The following is an 18,805-nucleotide window of genomic DNA, read 5'->3' as shown; positions in this document are numbered from 1 at the left end:
AAAGAAAAATAAAATAAGGGCAACTGGATGGCTCAGTTGAGCACCTGACTCTTGGTTTCAGCTCAGGTTATGATCTCACAGTTTCATGGGTTCGAGCCCTGCGTCTGGCTCTTCGCTGCCAGGGCAGACCCTGTTTGGGATTCTGTCTCTTTCTCTCTGCCCCTCCCCCACTCACACTGTCACTATCTCTTTATTTAAAGAATAAATAAACTTTAACAGAGAGGAGATAGAGGGGAGAGCAAGTGCACAGGGAGTGTGCTTGGCAGGTTCTAGAACCATAAGGAGGCCGGGGCGACTGGGACAGGGTGAGCTAAGGTGAGCTAGGAGGAGATGAGGGCAGAGAGGTGACAAAGGCCAGGCTCTGGCCACAGGGCATTAGGTTCCCTAACATCACAACTAGTTAGTGGCAAAGCCACTCTGTGACTCCAACCGGCTTGTGCCCTCTACCCCCACGTGCTGCCTCTCTTACTAGTGATAGGGGCCCCAGCATAAAGACAGTGATTGTCACAGTAGCACTCTATGTAGTGGCCCAAAGCTAGAAACAGCCCAAACGTCGCTGGGATAGAGCTGCAGATGTAGCATATTCTCCCATACAGCGGATGGGTTATGGATACTACTCAGCAAAGAAAATGAAGGGACGACAGCCACGTGAAACAATGTTCTTAAATCTTAAAACACAATACCCAGCAAAAGACACCATGTCCAAAAGAACACTTAGTGTGCATGCCAAGTTCAAAAACAGGTCAAAGCTCAATTAGGCTGTTTACTGATGCATCCACAGGCAGTGAAAACTGAAAGGCAAGGAGAGGTTTCTACAAAAGTCAGGGCGGCGGTTATTCCTAGAGAGAGGTTTGCATGATCAGGAATCAGGAGGCGCATCCAGGCGATGTCTGGATGTCTGCGTGGCTGGCAGTGTTCTCTTTCTGGGCTCAGGTCACGGTTACACAGGTGTTCTTTCTTTCTGTGGAGCCACACACAGTTGATGTTTGTTGTGCACGGATTCTGTCTGCAAATTTGTCCACTTGCTAAAATCGATTCGTGACCTGCACATCGATACTCGCAGCATCGTTATGGTCATTTGTGAACGTGTGCAGAGTGACAAAAAACTTGTGTTGGTGACCCTCATGTTCCCAGCTGAGGTCGAACAGGTGATGCTCCGCCTTCTTCTTTCGGCTCTCATCCTGTAAACAAGAGTCCCTTTTGTGGTATATTTAGTGCCACATTTTTCACATGCTGGTGTTGTTTTTTTTTGTTTTTTGTTTTTTTCTGTTGACTGTGCTGTTTAAAGTGGCCCCCAAGTGTAGGGCTGAAGTGTTGTGTAGTGCTCTCTAGGGCAAGAGGCTGTGTTGTGTCTTACAGAGAAAACAAGTGGCGGATAGACTTCATTTAGGATGAGGTATAGTGCTTTTGGCCATGAATTTTAATCAACGATATCAACAATATCTATTGAATCAGTGTCTTTAAACAGACACACATATACATCAAGGTTATGTACTGACTGACAAGGACGTTGTGACTCAGAGCAACTCCCTGTGTTTTCCCCGGGAGCAGGGAGTGGTTCAGGATTTGCCAGCTCTGTGTTCATGGTGACTTTATAGAACACACACACACACACACACACACACACACGTTCTTATAACTAGCGTGGATAACAAGAACTGACTGTATTGTATGTGCTTTTCTGTATGTCTGTTATAATTCACAATAAGAGAAGACAAAGTTTAAAGTGTAAAATGCAAAAAAAAAAAAAACCCAAATCTCTCAGGTGGTTGTTGCAGAGAGTAAAATGGGCCAGTTAGGACCCGGAGTGGGATGCTTGGAATTGGACAGGATGGAAAGACAACTTCGAGAAGGAAGAGCACAGTCAGTCCTGATGTCAACAAGGATGTATTATGTTGGGAACTGAGGCAGAAGAGGACACGGACGGATGTGGGGAGCTGAGGAAGAGAGGAGGGTGAGGGGACGGAGCGGGAACGTGGAGCTAATGGTGTTGGATCTGGGAATACAGTCGCTGGTTGTTGAAGTCAAATGAGTTAGCAAATCCAAGAAGGAAGAGAGGACCTGGGACTCCCATGGTGACCCGCTCTATTTTGCCTACCCCAGGGGATGCTCTCCCTGGTACTGAACTGCATTGACCGCCTAAACGTCTACACCACTGCTGCCCACTTTGCTGAATTTGCAGGGGAGGAGGCAGCCGAGTCCTGGAAAGAGATTGTGAACCTGCTCTATGAACTCCTGGGTAAGGGGCCCCGTCCTGACTTCCCCCAGAGCACCCCAGCTGCTCAGTGCCATTGGGTCTGACCCGTCTTTTCTACCCTCAGCCTCTCTGATCCGTGGCAATCGTGCCAACTGTGCCCTTTTCTCCAACAACCTGGACTGGCTGGTCAGCAAGCTAGATCGGCTGGAGGCCTCCTCTGGTAGGAGAACCCAGGGGAAGGGGACAGGGGCTGGGGCAGGGGAGGGCCACGGTCCCCTCACCTGTCACTCTGCCACATGCTCAGGGATCCTGGAGGTGCTGTACTGTGTCCTGATTGAGAGTCCTGAGGTCCTGAACATCATCCAGGAGAACCACATCAAGTCCATCATCTCCCTCCTGGACAAGCACGGGAGGAACCACAAGGTTGGCCCCTCGCCCTGTCCTCTCATCCCCTGAACTCTGACCCCTGACCTTTCCCCATGGCCCCGGAATTCTCCACTTCCCTCACTGTTTCTCCTCCCCATCCTGTCTCTTATCTGAACTCCACTCCCACATTCTTCCATCTCAACACAAGGGTCTTGAACTTACAGCTCTTAAATGGATTCTGGGCCACAGGTGTGCTTCATTAGATCTCTGAAACATTTTTATTTTTTAATTTCTGATTTTTTAGTCTTCATACAGGCTGTGTATACACTCTCCAGCTTGCCACAGGCCCTACCTGTTTCCACTGAACAGTTTCTTTTATTTTTAATGTTATTTATTTTTGAGAGAGAGAGAGAGAGACAGAATGTGAGTAGGAGAAGGGCAGAGAGAGAGGGAGACACAGAATCCAAAACAGGCTCCAGGCTCCAAGCTGTCAGCACAGAGTCCTAGACGGGGCTCGAACCCACGAACCCTTAGATCATGACCCGAGCTGAAGTCAGAGGCTTAACTGACTGAGCCACCCAGGCTCTCCCCTACCCCCCTACTGAACAATTTCTAACCACGTCACACAGGTACATTATCCATCTGGGCCCCAAAGACACACATGTGCAGTCCCTGCTCATCTAAAATCTCCTCCTGACCCCCGTGCTCTCACTAACCAACCTTTTCCCTCCTCCTTCCGACGTCTCATCTCCTACTCCAGTCCCTCCTTTCTTACACTGCTGACGCCTTACCCCAGCTCCTGACCTTTCTTTTTGACACTTGACCTTCCTTTGTGGGCCCTGACTTCGCACTTCCGCCACCTCCTCCCCCGTCAAAATCTCCACCTCCTGCCCTGGCACATTATCCTTAACTTCTGACTTTCCACCCTGCACCTTCCACAGACTCCCTGCCCTTGTGCTCTCACAACCTGACCTCTGACCTTGACTTCCAGGTGCTCGACGTGCTGTGTTCCCTCTGTGTGTGCAATGGCGTGGCCGTGCGCTCCAACCAAGATCTCATTACCGAGAATTTACTCCCTGGCCGTGAGCTTCTGCTGCAGACAAACCTCATCAACTATGTCACCAGGTCTGACCCCTAACCCCTGACTCCAGCCTGACCTCACCGACTTCACATTGACCCCAGACCTCTTAACCCTTTCCCAGACTCAGAGAATCCACCCCCAGGTGGATGTCCCTTCCTTTGTCTCCCACCCCAAGACTTAACCCCTGGTCCTCACAGGTGTCCGCTCTCGCCCCAGCTCACCCCTGGCTCCCCTCCTCTTGTCCTGTCTCCCTCCTCCATTTCTGCCTCTGTCTGTTCCTCTCTCTCTTTCTCTTTTTCTGCATCTGCTCTTTTTGTTGTCTATCTCTCTCTGTATCTGTCTGTCTCTCTTTCTCCTCTGTTTCTTTGTCTCGCACCCATCACTCTCATCTGTTTTCTGAGGTCTCTGTCTCTGCTTTCTCTCTCTGTCTCCATGTCTCTGCCTTCTGTTTTTCCTGTGAGTATCTCTCCTTCTCTTCTTCGTTTCCACCCCTGCAACAACCTGGCTCTGCTCCCCATCTCTCCCTCACCCCGTCGCCTGTCCATCTTTCCTGCAGCATCCGCCCCAACATCTTTGTGGGCCGAGCAGAGGGCTCCACACAGTACGGCAAATGGTACTTTGAAGTGATGGTGGACGAGGTGGCTCCATTCCTGACAGCTCAGGCCACCCACCTGCGGGTGGGCTGGGCCCTCACTGAGGGCTACAGCCCCTACCCAGGTGGCGGCGAGGGCTGGGGCGGCAATGGGGTCGGCGACGACCTCTATTCCTACGGCTTTGATGGGCTGCACCTCTGGACAGGTACCTGGACCCTCTTCTATGGGGCTCTCATCCCTGACCATTGACCCCCGATTTTCCAAGACTCACCACACACCTTAGGCTTCTTGGGGATCTTNTGGACAGGTACCTGGACCCTCTTCTATGGGGCTCTCATCCCTGACCATTGACCCCCGATTTTCCAAGACTCTCACCACACACCTTAGGCTTCTTGGGGATCTCGATCCCCATGATAGGCCAAATTTTGACCCCTTATTCCTAGTTTTCCAAGACCCCAACCCTAAAGCTTTCAGAATCTTCCCCCAACTGTTTCCTCACAGTTTCCAGAACTCTGACCCCAGGAGATGTATGATCTTTGACGCAAGAGATTCTTGAAAACTGCCAGATGATTATGACCTCTGACCTGTGACTTCTGACTCCCAAGCTTCCGGAATTCTAACTCCAGGGGGACTTTAATCTCTGACTCCACAGCTCTCAGGATCCTAACCTCAGGGGAACCTTGACCTCCTCCCTTATCTTAGAGCTCCAGGACCCTCCATGGGAACACTTGACCTTAGGGTTTCTAGGATCCAGACCCCATAGGATCCTCTAATATCTGCCTCTTGACTCTTGAGACCATTAGACTCTGACCAATGAGGTCTGGAGACTCCTGACTTTTGACTCTTCCCTGTGACCCTGGTGCAGGACATGTGGCACGCCCGGTGACTTCCCCAGGGCAGCACCTCCTGGCCCCTGAGGACGTCGTCAGCTGCTGCCTGGACCTCAGCGTGCCATCCATCTCCTTCCGAATCAACGGCTGTCCTGTGCAGGGCGTCTTTGAGGCCTTCAACCTGGATGGGCTCTTCTTCCCTGTTGTCAGTTTCTCAGCTGGTGTCAAGTGAGGACTTGCCTTTGCCCCCTTGCCAGGCCCCAGACCTGGCACGGTCCCAAGACGACTTTCCTAGTGACAGCATGGCCTCCTATAAGGCCAGGATCCAGCAGCTTACCCTCAGGACTGACTGGTCAGATCCCTACGTGAAGGTCCCAGTGATCTCTACATGGTCCCAAACACTTGGTGTCCTCCCAATGATCCAGACCCGCCCGATGACCTCAGCTTCTTCCCAACCTCATATCCTTCCGGTGACTTTTACATGCCCCCCAAATTGTACAATGACCTAATAACCCTTCCAGTTAATTCCCAAATGATGTTAGACTCTCCCAATGACTCCATGTCATTCCAGTGACCTCCAAGTGACTCCAGAATCTGACAGCTGTCTTCCAATGACCCCAGACCCTCCCAATGACCCCCCAGATTATCTTGGACTCTCTCAATGACTCCATGCTCTTAACAGCTTTTCGCTGACCCCAGCATCTCCCAGTGATCTTCTAATCACTCCATGACCCCCCAGTGACCGTAATTCCTCAATATCCCCAGTTATTTCAAAGATTTCTCAGTAACTTAGTCTTTTCCCAATGACCTCAACCTCTGTAAAGAGCTTCCCAGTGGCCATTCAGTGGTGATTAGGGTTATCTCATAGTTACACGAGATTCTCAGTGACTTCCAAATGAAGTTCTTGGTCTCCCAGAAACCTTCCCGTATCCCCAAATACTCTGTTGAGCTAAGGTCTCTTGCATTAACTCCCCATTGAACCCACACTTTCTTTTTTTTAAATTTTTTTTTCTAGGAGAGAGAGAGAGAGAGAGAGAGACAGCGTGAGCAGGGGAGGGTCAGAGAGAGAGGGAGTCACAGACTGAAACAGGCTCCAGGCTCTGAGCTGGCAGTCAGCACAGAGCCCGACGCGGGGCTCGAACCCACGAACCGCGAGATCATGACCTAAGCGAAAGTCAGACGCTTAACCGACTAAGCCACCCAGGCGCCCCTTAAAAAAATTTTCCAATGATTCTTATTGACCTCAGACAGTCTCTTTGACCTTATCTTTTCTCTTTTGACTTTAAATGACCTCCATGACTCTATGACTGCCCAGTGATCTTTCCCAGAACTTTCCACAGATCCCAGGATTGCTCCCTTACCCCCACTGAACATAGATTCTCCCTGTAATCTGCCTCACCAGTGACCCCCCACTCTCCCACTCAGGGTGCGGTTTCTTCTTGGTGGCCGCCATGGTGAATTCAAGTTCCTCCCTCCACCTGGCTATGCCCCATGCCATGAAGCTGTGCTCCCTCGAGAGCGACTTCATCTGGAGCCCATCAAGGAGTACCGGCGGGAGGGGCCCCGGGGGCCCCACCTGGTGGGCCCCAGCCGCTGCCTCTCACACACCGACTTTGTGCCTTGCCCTGTGGACACTGTCCAGGTACTGCCTGCCCTGCAACGGTTTCCTGGCGAGGCAGACTCCCTTAGGAGTCAGGGAGGTGGGGAGCTGATTTGGAAGCTGGGAATCTTGTTTAACAGATTGGGAAACTGAGGCAGAGTGGAGGCAAAGAACTCTATGAAGACAGAATCCTACTTTCTGGGAGTCGTCACTATAGTCCCCTAAAGAAAGGGCATTATTAAAGTTTTATTTATTTATTTATTTATTTATTTACTTATTTATTTATTTATTTAAGAGAGAGCATGAGAGCATGTGTGCACGCACCAGGGAGGGGCAGAGAGAGAATCCCAAGCAGGCTCTGTGCTGTCAGTGCAGAGCCCCATGCGGGGCTGGATCTCACAAACTGAGAATCATGACCTGAGCTGAAATCAAGAGTTGGATGTTCACCTGCCTGAGCCAACCAGGCACTCTAAGAAAGGACTATTATTCCCCCTAATTTATAGTTGAGGAAAGTGAGGCCCAGAAAGGATAAGCAACCTAAACAAGCCACACAACTGATTTGAACCCAGGTGCTGGTCCCAAAGCTTGAGCTCTTTTCCACTAGTTTGCTGGCATCCCTTCCATCTGGGCCTTCCCACTCCTCCTGTCCCAACTTCAACTCCCCACCATCCCCCCAAACATGTCCCTATCAGAGGTCACATAAGGTGTGTTCAAGAGCTTGACCGTGAAGGTCTGATTTTCAGTGTGTTACCATAGGTATGTGGCTTTACTTCTCTGGGCCTCAGTTTCCTCATCTGTGAGGAAAGGGGGATAACATGTCCTCAGCACAGTCCTGAGTAAATAGAAAGTACTCAATACAGTTAGTGTTATCAGTAGCAGCAGTGATATTATTTCATGGTGAACTTGCCATCCCCCTGTAGCCAGGATGAAGCCTGGGCCTCCTTCTGGACGTCTCCCTCCTTCTCCCCCAAGCTTGTCGGCCTCATGAGCTGTCCGTTTGGCCTCCTGGACATCCCTCCCATACCCTCCCCTTCTCCCCATGGCCTACCCTGGTCCGAACCATCATTATCTCTTATCTGCAGAACACTAACAATATAAATATTTATTAGGCATCTACTGTGTGCCAGGCACTTACATAAACTATGAAAGATGGAGTAGTCATCTGGATTATATCACTGAATCCTTATGAGGTTAAGTATTGTTCTGATCCTCATTGTACAAAGAAGGAAAGAAGGTTCATTCAGGGACCACTTTCCGAGCCTCTCCTCTGGGCCTGGCTCTGGGCTCGGCTGGGGAAGTGGTGGAAACCGAGGCAGCCTCAGGCCCTGTCCTCATGGAACAACCAGTCCAAAGGGGGAGGATAGTCCCATTCCCAGATAAATCCTTAATTCTATGATTCTAGGTCCTTATTCAGCTGGGTGTGGGCCCTGGAGTCAGGTGACGGTGATGGGAAGCAGGGCTCAGAATAGCAGGGAAGGTCTGGGGGAACCGTCCAGGGCTCATACACGTTCTTGGGGAGAGGGGTCACGGTGCAGCCTGCAAGGAACGCAGGGATCTCACGAACATTCCTTACCTCCAGATTGTCCTGCCTCCCCATCTGGAACGTATCCGGGAGAAGCTGGCAGAGAACATCCATGAACTCTGGGCGCTGACTCGCATTGAGCAGGGCTGGACCTACGGCCCGGTGAGGGGCTGCCCGCAGCATGAGGGAGTCAAGTTAGACGTGCCCTTAGGGGAGTGAGAGGGGAGGGGCCAGTGGTTGGGGGAAGGGACTTTAGGGGATCAGGGCATCCTTGGGGTTCTTGTGGTAAAACTAAGGGCAGGAGGTCAGGGGTCACAGTCTGGGAGTGTTGGGGGGGAGGGAAGGGGACCCTGAGGAGTTGACATTGGGGTCTTTCCAGGTTCGGGATGACAATAAGAGGCTGCACCCGTGTCTTGTGGACTTCCACAGCCTACCAGAGCCCGAGAGGAATTACAACCTGCAGATGTCGGGGGAGACACTCAAGTGAGGGGGGTGCCAGGGAGTAGGGGCCTGGGACTGACTGCTGGTGAGGAGGAGGGCAAGGAGAGACAGGGATGGTGAGGCAGAGACTGACAGAGGCATGAAGAGAGCTAGGCAGTAAGAGAAAGAGAGAGATGTGGAATCAGGGAAAGAAGTGGACAGGAAAAGATGGACACAGACAGGGGCGCCTGGGTGGCTCAGTCGGTTAAGCGTCCGACTTCGGCTCAGGTCGTGATCTCACGGTTCGTGTGTTCGAGCACCACATCTGGCTCTGTGCTGACAGCTCAGAGCCTGGAGCCTGTTTCAGATTCTGTGTCTCCTTCTCTCTCTGACCCTCCCCTGCTCATGCTCTCTCTCTCAGAAATAAATAAAACATTAAAAATTAAAAAAAAAAAGATGGACACAGACAAAGAGATACAGAGACAGAGAAGCAATAAAGGCAAGAGTCAGAGAGACAGAGACAGAGGAATGGGGCAGAAAGTCAGAGCAAGAGACATCAAGAGCTGATGGGGGTGAGGAGGAGGGGAGCTGGGCTGGGGGAAAGGAGGCCAGGGGCAGGGAGGCTGTGTGGGGTGACCCTGCCCCCCACCGCCCCAGGACTCTGCTGGCACTGGGCTGCCACGTGGGCATGGCGGATGAGAAGGCAGAGGACAACCTGAAGAAGACCAAACTCCCCAAGACGTGAGTGCGGGTGGCCCGGGTCCCTCTGGGGAACAGAGTAGGCTGGGGATGATTTGGTAAGGGCTGGATGGTTGAGGGGTCTTGTAGGGAGGCTGAGGTCAGAGACAAAAGGCCACAGGTTAAGGTGAAGGTCATAGGACCAGAGGTCAGGGGTCAGGGCTCTGGAGTCAGTGGTGAGTGTCCTGAGGAGGTGTCAGGATTGTGGGGCAGGAGTCCCACAGAGGGACAGTGGGTGTGAGTCGGGACCCAAGGTCAAGGTCTGCCATGGAATCGGGGAAAATGAGAGAACAGAGGTAATTTCTCCAAGTCAGAGGCAAGGGGTCAATAGAAAGAGGTGAGAAGCTGTTGGAGTCATAAGTAAGGGACCTTAAAATTATAGGTGAGAGATCAGAGGTCCGGGAGGTAGAGGTCAGAGTTCAGAGGTCAAGGACTCTAAAGCCAGGAATTTGAAGTGATAGGGTTCTGAAGTCAGAGGTAAGAAACCTCACAGTTAGAAGTGAGAGGTCAGAGTTCCAGGGTTGAAGAGGAGGCTCCCAAAATCACAACGCAGGGGCCAGAGAGGCCAGAGGTCAGTGAAATGAAAGCCCTTGCTAGGGCTACAGGATCCTGGGTAAAGAAGCCAAGTATCTCAAAGCTTATTCAAGAGAGTCACAGAACCCTGATGTCAGAGATTAAAGGTGAGAAATTCCAAAACCCGGAGCTCAGGATCATGGCACCCTGGGAGCAAGGGTCAGAAGTCAGAGATCCCACTGCACAGAGCCCAGAGGTGGAGGTGAGGGTCTCATCTCTCCAAGCCCTGCCACACCCACAGGTACATGATGAGTAATGGGTACAAGCCGGCGCCACTAGACCTGAGCCACGTGAGGCTGACACCGGCACAGATGACGCTGGTGGACCGGCTGGCAGAGAATGGGCACAACGTGTGGGCACGAGACCGCGTGGCCCAGGGCTGGAGCTACAGCGCCGTGCAGGACATCCCAGCGCGCCGAAACCCTCGCCTCGTCCCCTACCGGCTGCTGGATGAGGCCACCAAGCGCAGCAACCGGGACAGCCTCTGCCAGGCTGTGCGCACCCTGCTGGGCTATGGCTACAACATTGAGCCACCTGACCAGGAGCCCAGTGAGTGCGGGCCTCTGGCCCCTGACCCTAATTCTTACTCTGACTCCCACCCTGACGTGGACCCCGTCCTTTGACCCTTGATTTCTGACCCGACCCAGCCCCTGAATGGGCTACATCTACAACATTGAGCCTTTCTGCCCATCCTGCCCCAACCCTGACCCTTACTCTGACCCTGACCCTGAACCCAATCTTGACCACTGACCTTGATCCTATGTAAGCCCAGCCTGGGCTATAGCTATAATGCTGAGCTAGCAGATCAGGAGCCCAGTGAGTACTATCCCTGATCCCTGACTCCAATTCTTGACCCCCAGCTAGGACCCCTAACCTCTAACCTCTGGACTGTAGTTACAACATGGAGCCACCCAACCAAGAACTCAGAGAGCCTCTAACCCCCTACCCTTAACCTGACCCCTGATCTATCACTGCCTCTCAGTCTCAGCCCCATCTCATCTGTGGTCCCCAACTCCAATTTCTATCCCCTCCTTGAACCCGATCTGACACTCTCGCCCTGATCCAGCTCTCAATGCTTAAATCTAAACATCGATCCTAATCTTGACCCATAACCCTAGACCATGACAGTGACTGACCCGACTTTCTGTCTCTGTCAGCATCTCTTCTCTCAGGGCTCTGACTGCTAAGGAGAGGGGGTGGGGGATGAGTCTCACTGAGTAGGTCCTTTCCACCTCTGGCCAGTCTGAGATTCACTAGGTCTTCTCCTATAACACCAAGAAGTTGTCCCTCTTCCCCCAGTCCCCCAAGGCCCTTACCTTCTCTGGTGTCTCCCATCAACCTCTCAGTGCCTTGGGATCAACTCCCTACCCAGTCTCTGACTCTGTCTGGCCCCATTTGTAGGTCAGGTGGAGAGCCAGTCTCGTTGGGACCGGGTGCGCATCTTCCGGGCAGAGAAATCCTATGCAGTGCAGAGCGGCCGCTGGTACTTTGAGTTCGAGGCAGTCACCACGGGTGAGATGCGAGTGGGCTGGGCGAGACCAGAGCTGCGGCCTGACGTGGAACTGGGAGCTGATGAACTAGCCTATGTCTTCAATGGGCACCGCGTGGGTACCTCCCTGGACTCCCTTCTGCCAGGCACTATGGTCCCTCCACACAGCTCATACACTCCAGCCCTGCCTCTGTCTGTACCCCACTGTCCACTCATTCCTGCATCTGCCTTACCACTCATCCCTGCATCTGCCTTACCACTCATCCCTGCATCTGCCTTACCACTCATCCATCTGTTCATCCATCCATTCATCCTTTCCTCTCTGTCCATGCATATATCTATCCATCATCTATCTCTTTATCCAATCTGTCTATTCATCCATCCATCTATCCACAAATCCAACTATCCATCCATCTATCATCTGCCCAGATAATCACCTAACCATCCACACTTCCATCGGTTTATTAATTTGTTTGTTAGTTCAGCCATTCACCTATTTAAGCAATTTGTGATTTCACTTATCTATCACATCATTTGACGCATACATCCATCCACTCATCCATGTATCCACCCATCCACCTGTCCATCCATCCACCCACTCACTCATCCATGTATCTGTCTATAGTTTCTTCCTTGTACCAACCAATGTAGAGTAAACTTCCATTCCATTCTTCAATCTGGCCATATACCCTACTTCCCATCCATCCATCTCATTATCCATTTACCTATTCTGGGGGCATATGACTATACGTATAAGTGAACATTGGTAGATTCGTTTTTCCTTTCCATCCCTCTAACTTGCTGTGGCCCCCCAACCCCCCACTACGGCTTTGGTGGCCTGCATAACCCCACCCCCAGCCACAGAAACAGTAGAGGACTCAGGCAGAAGGGATGGGATACAGAGGTCAGTGGGAAGGGAAAACATGAAAGTCTATCCCTTACATTCCAAAGGTCATGGATGCAAGCATGGGAAAGGATGGGGACCCTGTGGGGGTGACCCCTTGTCACCTCACATGCCTTGAACCTGATGCCTTGCATGTGTATATTTACATGTCTCTCCTTGCTTCTGCATGTCTCCGTTTCTCTGTGTATCTCTCCCACACAACATCTTCCCTTCACCTCCTTATAGGGCCAACGCTGGCACTTGGGCAGTGAACCGTTTGGGCGTCCCTGGCAGCCAGGTGATGTCGTGGGCTGCATGATTGACCTCACAGAGAACACCATTATCTTCACCCTCAATGGCGAGGTCCTCATGTCCGATTCAGGCTCTGAAACGGCCTTCCGGGAAATTGAGATTGGGGATGGTGAGGGCTGGCCTCATGGCCTCTTTCTGGTTTTCTTCCATCTCACCTGACCCTACACTGCATCCCTAGCCTACCGCTTTCCATCGCTTCCTTCCACAGTACCTTCTTCCCTCCTGCCTTCACCCTGCCCACCTGTCCTCACCCCTGCCCATCCATCCCCTTCCACCAGGCTTCCTGCCTGTCTGCAGCTTGGGACCTGGTCAGGTGGGTCACCTGAACCTGGGCCAGGATGTGAGCTCCCTGCGGTTCTTTGCCATCTGTGGCCTCCAGGAAGGCTTTGAGCCATTCGCCATCAACATGCAGCGCCCAGTCACCACCTGGTTCAGCAAAAGCCTTCCCCAATTTGACGCTGTGCCCCTTGAGCACCCCCATTATGAGGTAAGGACTGATCCTACTCAATACCCTCTGATATGCCTCCAAACTTCATTCTTCCCAAAATTCTCTTCCCCACGTGTCTCCTTTCCTTCCATGTTAGCCCAAAAACCATGTAGAAGGGCATGTGGGACAGTTGGGCTCCGAAGACTACTTTGTAGGGTATAACCTCAGCAAACTACATCCTGTCTGAGCTCCAGGGGCCTTACTTATAAAATGGGGGGAGGGAAAAAAGAAGAACGGGATTAACCCTTCTCCCCCCCCCTCTTCTGAATCATTTGAATGTGTTGGAGACATCATGTCTTTTTTTTTTTTAATGTAAATTCTATGCCCAGCATGGGGCTTGAACTCAGGACCCTAAGCTCAAGAATTTCACACTCTACCAACTGAGCCAACCAGCCGCCCCCATGATGGTTCTTTATCCCTAAATGTTTCAATGTGCATTTCTTCAGAACAGGCTATGTTCTTACAGGACTGCAATTATGGAAATCAGTCATGAAAATCAGGAAATTTAACACCAATACATACTATTAATTAATTCATAATCTGTATTCAAATTGTAGTATTTGTGGTGATTAAAAAATTTTTTTAGTATAGAATCCAATCCAGGATTACATGTTGCATTCACATATTATGTCTCTTCATTATTATCTTTTTTTTTGAGAGAGAGAGAAAGCATGAACATGAGTGGGGGAGGGGTATAGAGAGGGAGAGAATGTGTGGAGCCAGATGCAGGGCTCGATCTCATGACCACCTGTGAGGTCATCACTTGAGCTGAAATCAAGAGTTGGATGCTCAACTGACTGAGCCACCCAGGCTCCCCTCTATTCTTTAATGTAGAATGTTCCTGCATCTTTTTCTTTCATGACATTAACATTTTTGAAGAGTACAGACCAGTTATTTTGCAGAATAGCTCTCATTTTGGTTTGCTGAATGTCTCCACATGATTAGGTACAAGTTACACATATTTGGCAGAAATATCAGGACACTGTGTCCTGCTTGATGCAGGGTATCAGGAGGCACATAATGTTGTTATGGCTTATTACCAATTACATTAATTTTGACTGTTTGGTTAAGGTGGAGTCTCCCAGATTTCTCCACTGTAAATTACTTTGTTCTCTTTCTAACTAATTAATAATTGGGGGGGCATTTTAAGACTAAGTGAGAATGGATGGGTTTTAAGCAGGGGAATGTCCACTTTGGATGTGAGTTTTGGAAAGGTCCCCATTGAGAATGGATTGTAGGGGACAATAGCAGAGGCAGAAAGACCAGAGAGGAGCCATAGGAGGGAGAGGCTGGTGGGGCAGATGTGAACCTCCTAATCCCTGCTACTGCCAGATGTGTTCTCAACTCAAAGAACAGAATGCTAGACAGCGATGAGAATGAATAGACTAACCTACACACAACCACGTGGGTGAATCTCACAGACATAATCCCGAGAGAAAGAGGCCAAGCACAGAGTGCCTGGGTGGCTCAGCCGGTTAAGCGTTGGACTCTTGATTAGGCTCAGGTCATGATCTCACGGGTCGAGTGATTGAGCCCTGCATCAGGCTGAGGTGACAGTGCAGAGCCTGCTTGGGATTCTCTCTCTCTCTGCCTGCCCCCCCCCATCTCAGCAATAAATAAGTAAACATTTAAAAAATTACAAAAAGGAAAGGAGCCAGACACAGAACAGCACATCTTGTGGGATCCCATTTGTAGAAAGTTCAAGAACAAGCAAAGCTAATCTGTGGTATGTTAAATCAAGAGGATGTTACCATAAAAGGATACCTCAGAGGTTTAGTTTGCACACAAATCAGAGAAGGGAGATGGTCAATAGACTCTTGCCCAAGAGCAGAGCAAAACAGGATCTATAAGAGATGGGAGAGAGTAGAGAAAAAGACCCTGCAGACATTCTGAGAACATCAAATCTCGGTCACAGTCTCTGGGTAAATTTGTTGGCTGGCAGGAAAGGGAGCACAGAGGTCTTGGTATTTGGTCTTTGAAGAGGGACTTCAAAGAGAGGGAACCACTCCAGCTGTTTATGGGGTCTCCAGAAAACCTCGGAGAGCTTGTCTTTGGAACATGCACGCCAGGCACCTACCTGCTCTGTCAGCTCCTGCCTCTTGTTTAGCTCAGGCTGGTACATTTCCCTCATCAGAATCCCTCACTGCCTTTGAGAGAGTGGTGTCTAAGTGGGCACCAAGGGGGTTCCTGGGGGTCAAGTTCTGTTTCTCCATCCGGGTGCTGGGCACACAGGGCCACTCTAAAACCTCATCATATTGTGTGTTATGACATGCACCCTTTCCTTAATATTATATTTCCATATGCAAGTTTAGCAAAAGTTCATCTGGGGAGTCTTTACAAAACTCTGCCCCTTCTGGTCTGCTCTCCTTGAGACTCTCCCCAAGAGACCAGGAGGGCAGGGCCTTTGTCCTGTTCACTGATGTGTTCCTGGCACTTGGAACAGTGCCTGGCACACAGTAGGCTCTCAGTAAGTGTTTGTAGAATGGATGGATGGGTGGATGGCTTAGTGTGGAGTGAGGCCTGTGCATGGGCAGGTCCTGGAAATTCCCCAAACGATTCCAGTGGATTCCAGTGTCTGACCAGGGCTGCCAGACAGAGACTGGCAGAGGGCTGAACGCACCCTGCAGCCAAGCTGTGTGTCCCACAGGGGGCGCATCCACGCAGAGGAGTGAGTCTGGCTGATTCTCACCCAGGTGCTCTAAGGCCTAATGGTGGCTCTGTGAGTACCAGGTTTTGGACCAGTGGCCTAGCCTGCCTGCCTGGCTCAGTCTTCCTGCTCTCCCTTAGGTGGCCCGCGTGGATGGCACTGTGGATACACCGCCCTGCCTGCGCCTGAGCCACCGCACCTGGGGCTCCCAGAACAGTCTTGTGGAGATGCTCTTTCTCCGGCTCAGCCTTCCGGTCCAATTCCACCAGCACTTCCGCTGCACGGCTGGGGCCACCCCGCTGGCGCCCCCCGGCCTGCAGCCCCCCGCCGAGGATGAGGTCCGGGCGGCAGAACCCGACCCCGACTATGAAAACCTGCGCCGTTCAGCGGGGCGCTGGGGCGAGGCTGAGGGGGGCAAAGAAGGAACTGCCAAGGAGGGGGCACCCGCAGGCAACGCCCAGGCTGGGGCAGAGCCCCAGCCCGCCAGAGCAGAGAACGAGAAGGATGCTACCACAGAGAAGAACAAGAAGAGAGGGTGAGTCAAGGGTAGGGGCCAGGATGGGGTTTGGGACTCCCAATTAGGTAACCTCAATAACGTGAGGAACTCCATTGTATCCCAGAGTGGCCCCATATATGTTAAGTGGAGTCAGAATACTGAGGGAGACTATCATGCCTCAAGTGAACCCCATTATTTTCCTGGGATGCCCTCATTTCCTTGAGAATGTAAAATCAGGATACCTCACTCTATTTATGGAGAACTCCACTATCCTTGGGGTACCTAATGGATCCCAAAGTGTTTCACCCAATAGACTTCATTATCCATGGACACAACAGTGGACAGACACTAAAGTATCATGGGAGAGTGATTCTTCTAGGATGGGGTCATTTCTCTGTCTCAAATGTGCCCCCAAAAAGCTAACTTCAGAGGAGACTCTCCAAAGGCACTAAACCTGATTTGAAACTAAATGTACTTTCCCCTACTTTGGCAGTGGTTTTCAGTGGGCTGTAGTTCTGCGTCTCTTGGCAGGTGTTTGGAAATGATGGACGATTTTGGTTATCACAGTTTGTTGGGGTGGTGGTACTGCTACTTGGGGGTTCCAGGAATTCTACATGCCTTCTGTGTACAAGACAGTACCACACAATGAAGAATTGTCCTTTCCCAAATGCCTTTAGCACCCATATGAGAAATGCCGACTTAGGGGGACCATAGTATGCCCTAAAGGGAACCTCCATGTTCCCAGAAGCACTGTTAAATTTGGATGACGGGGTATCAGCAAGCACAGAGCACAGCATATCCAGAATGGATTATGCTGACACAGTTGGGAATTTTATCCTTCGAGAGGCGAGGACTTGGGCATTAGAAATGGGATATATTTAGGGTGGAAGTGGGGGTCATGAATGTTGTGGTGGAGAGGCCTGGGGGGCTGGGCTTGAAAGCTGGCTCTCACAGTAGCCTCTCCCCATCACCAGGTTCTTATTCAAGGCCAAGAAGGCCGCCATGATGACCCAACCCCCAGCCACTCCCACTCTGCCTCGACTCCCTCGAGAGGTGGTGCCTGCCGACAACCGTGATGACCCTGAGATCATCCTCAATACCACCACGGTGTGAATCCAGTACCCTAAACTCTGAGACCTCTCAGATTTCTAAATTTCTTTCCACAATCTTTATTAACTGACCTTACCAGGGGACACTCTGATATATACTGAAGTCCACAAAATAGAGCACATACAGATTTAATCCTTTGAACCCCTGAATCCATATAGCTAGGGGGTCTAAAAATTGCAGAGAACACCATGAAGCTATAAGGCACACTGATAAGACCTCTCGGGATCCCAGAATCCAGAGGATAAACCAATGTAGACTTGGGACTTCAGTATTTGGGTTCACCCATATAAACTCGATATCCCCAAATTTAATAGCTACTCTAGTATATTCTTGGGAACCAAAATTCACAAGTATCTCAATAAAGTTTGGGGATTTCCCAAATCTGGAATATTTTCCGAGACAGGTAGCCAGCCTGTGGTTAGGATTATGGGCTTCCTGGGTGCCAAGTGGGTAAGTCACCTCACTGTGCTCTACACCTTCTCCTTTATGGAAGCTTTATGGTTTTCCCATCAGTAAAATGGGGGTAAAAGTTGTACCCACTTCATGGTGATTATAAAAGTTAAGTAAATTAATTTGTGATCTGTTTGTTAACTATTATTTATCAGTAACTGTGTAATTTAGAGAGGGACCCTAATTTGGGGGTGTCACAAATAGTCCCAGAGGATTCCTGAGTCTAAAAATATATCAGTAGACACAGAAACAGAGGGACATAGACCCAGGGGAGTCTCAAATCTAGTAATTTTTGTTGAACTCCCAGAGGACACTGAATCCAGAGGGGCCAACTTAGAGTCCCAGGGGAGCCCTGTATCACCAGCCTTCCAGACTAACCATTGATCCCCCTTTGCCTCTCCAGTACTATTACTCCGTGAGGGTCTTTGCTGGCCAGGAGCCCAGCTGTGTGTGGGTGGGCTGGGTCACCCCCGACTACCATCAACACGACATGAACTTCGACCTCAGCAAGGTCCGGGCAGTGACGGTGACCATGGGGGATGAACAAGGCAACGTCCACAGCAGGTGCCTGGGAGGGGTAGGGACGGTGGGAGGTGAGAGGTCAGTGCTGGGCACCTGACTCAGCAGCTTCCCTCTCCCTCCTCCTCTTCTCTTCCTGTTGACTTTCCTCCAGTAGCTCCTGCTCTTGGCTTTTCCTCCCCTTCATTTTCCATTTGTTCTTTTCCATTTCCTCTTCCTTCTTCATCTCACCCTCCCCTTTCTATATTTTCTCCTTTCTCTGTTCTCTCTTCCTGCTTCCCTTCCCTCTCTTCCTCCCAGAAGAGGAACAGTCAGCTTCTAAGAACCTTCCCCAGCCAACTTCTAAGACCCTTCACTCTGAGGGGATCAGGATTTTGGCATCAAGTCTGCAGATGGTGGGGGTTTGGGGATGGAGCTCTGAGGTCATGGTGTTCTGGGAGTTTGGGGAAGGAAATGCCCAGGGTCTATTCACTGACCACTCCTGTTTCCTCC

General features: G+C 50.9%; 1 protein-coding gene across 1 annotated transcript in view; it reads left to right on the top strand.

Annotated features, from left to right (window-relative positions):
• The window catches only part of RYR1 (ryanodine receptor 1), a 115,724-nt gene that overhangs the window by 15,647 nt on the left and 81,272 nt on the right, over positions 1-18,805 (top strand). The window contains 17 exon segments of the mRNA XM_077773631.1: positions 2,104-2,239; positions 2,322-2,417; positions 2,502-2,620; positions 3,555-3,688; positions 4,201-4,442; positions 5,103-5,295; positions 6,493-6,709; positions 8,247-8,351; positions 8,569-8,672; positions 9,267-9,350; positions 10,162-10,469; positions 11,322-11,524; positions 12,539-12,713; positions 12,883-13,091; positions 15,879-16,273; positions 17,209-17,341; positions 18,198-18,358. Coding sequence (XP_077629757.1) covers positions 2,104-2,239; positions 2,322-2,417; positions 2,502-2,620; positions 3,555-3,688; positions 4,201-4,442; positions 5,103-5,295; positions 6,493-6,709; positions 8,247-8,351; positions 8,569-8,672; positions 9,267-9,350; positions 10,162-10,469; positions 11,322-11,524; positions 12,539-12,713; positions 12,883-13,091; positions 15,879-16,273; positions 17,209-17,341; positions 18,198-18,358 — 3,014 coding nt within the window.

Source organism: Crocuta crocuta, unplaced genomic scaffold (assembly GCF_008692635.1).
Source record: "Crocuta crocuta isolate KB4526 unplaced genomic scaffold, BGI_CrCroc_1.0 scaffold267, whole genome shotgun sequence".
In the NCBI taxonomy this organism is placed as follows: Eukaryota; Metazoa; Chordata; class Mammalia; order Carnivora; family Hyaenidae; genus Crocuta; species Crocuta crocuta.
The sequence above is the reverse complement of the archived record's forward strand: the minus strand, read 5'-3'. Positions and strand labels throughout refer to the sequence as shown.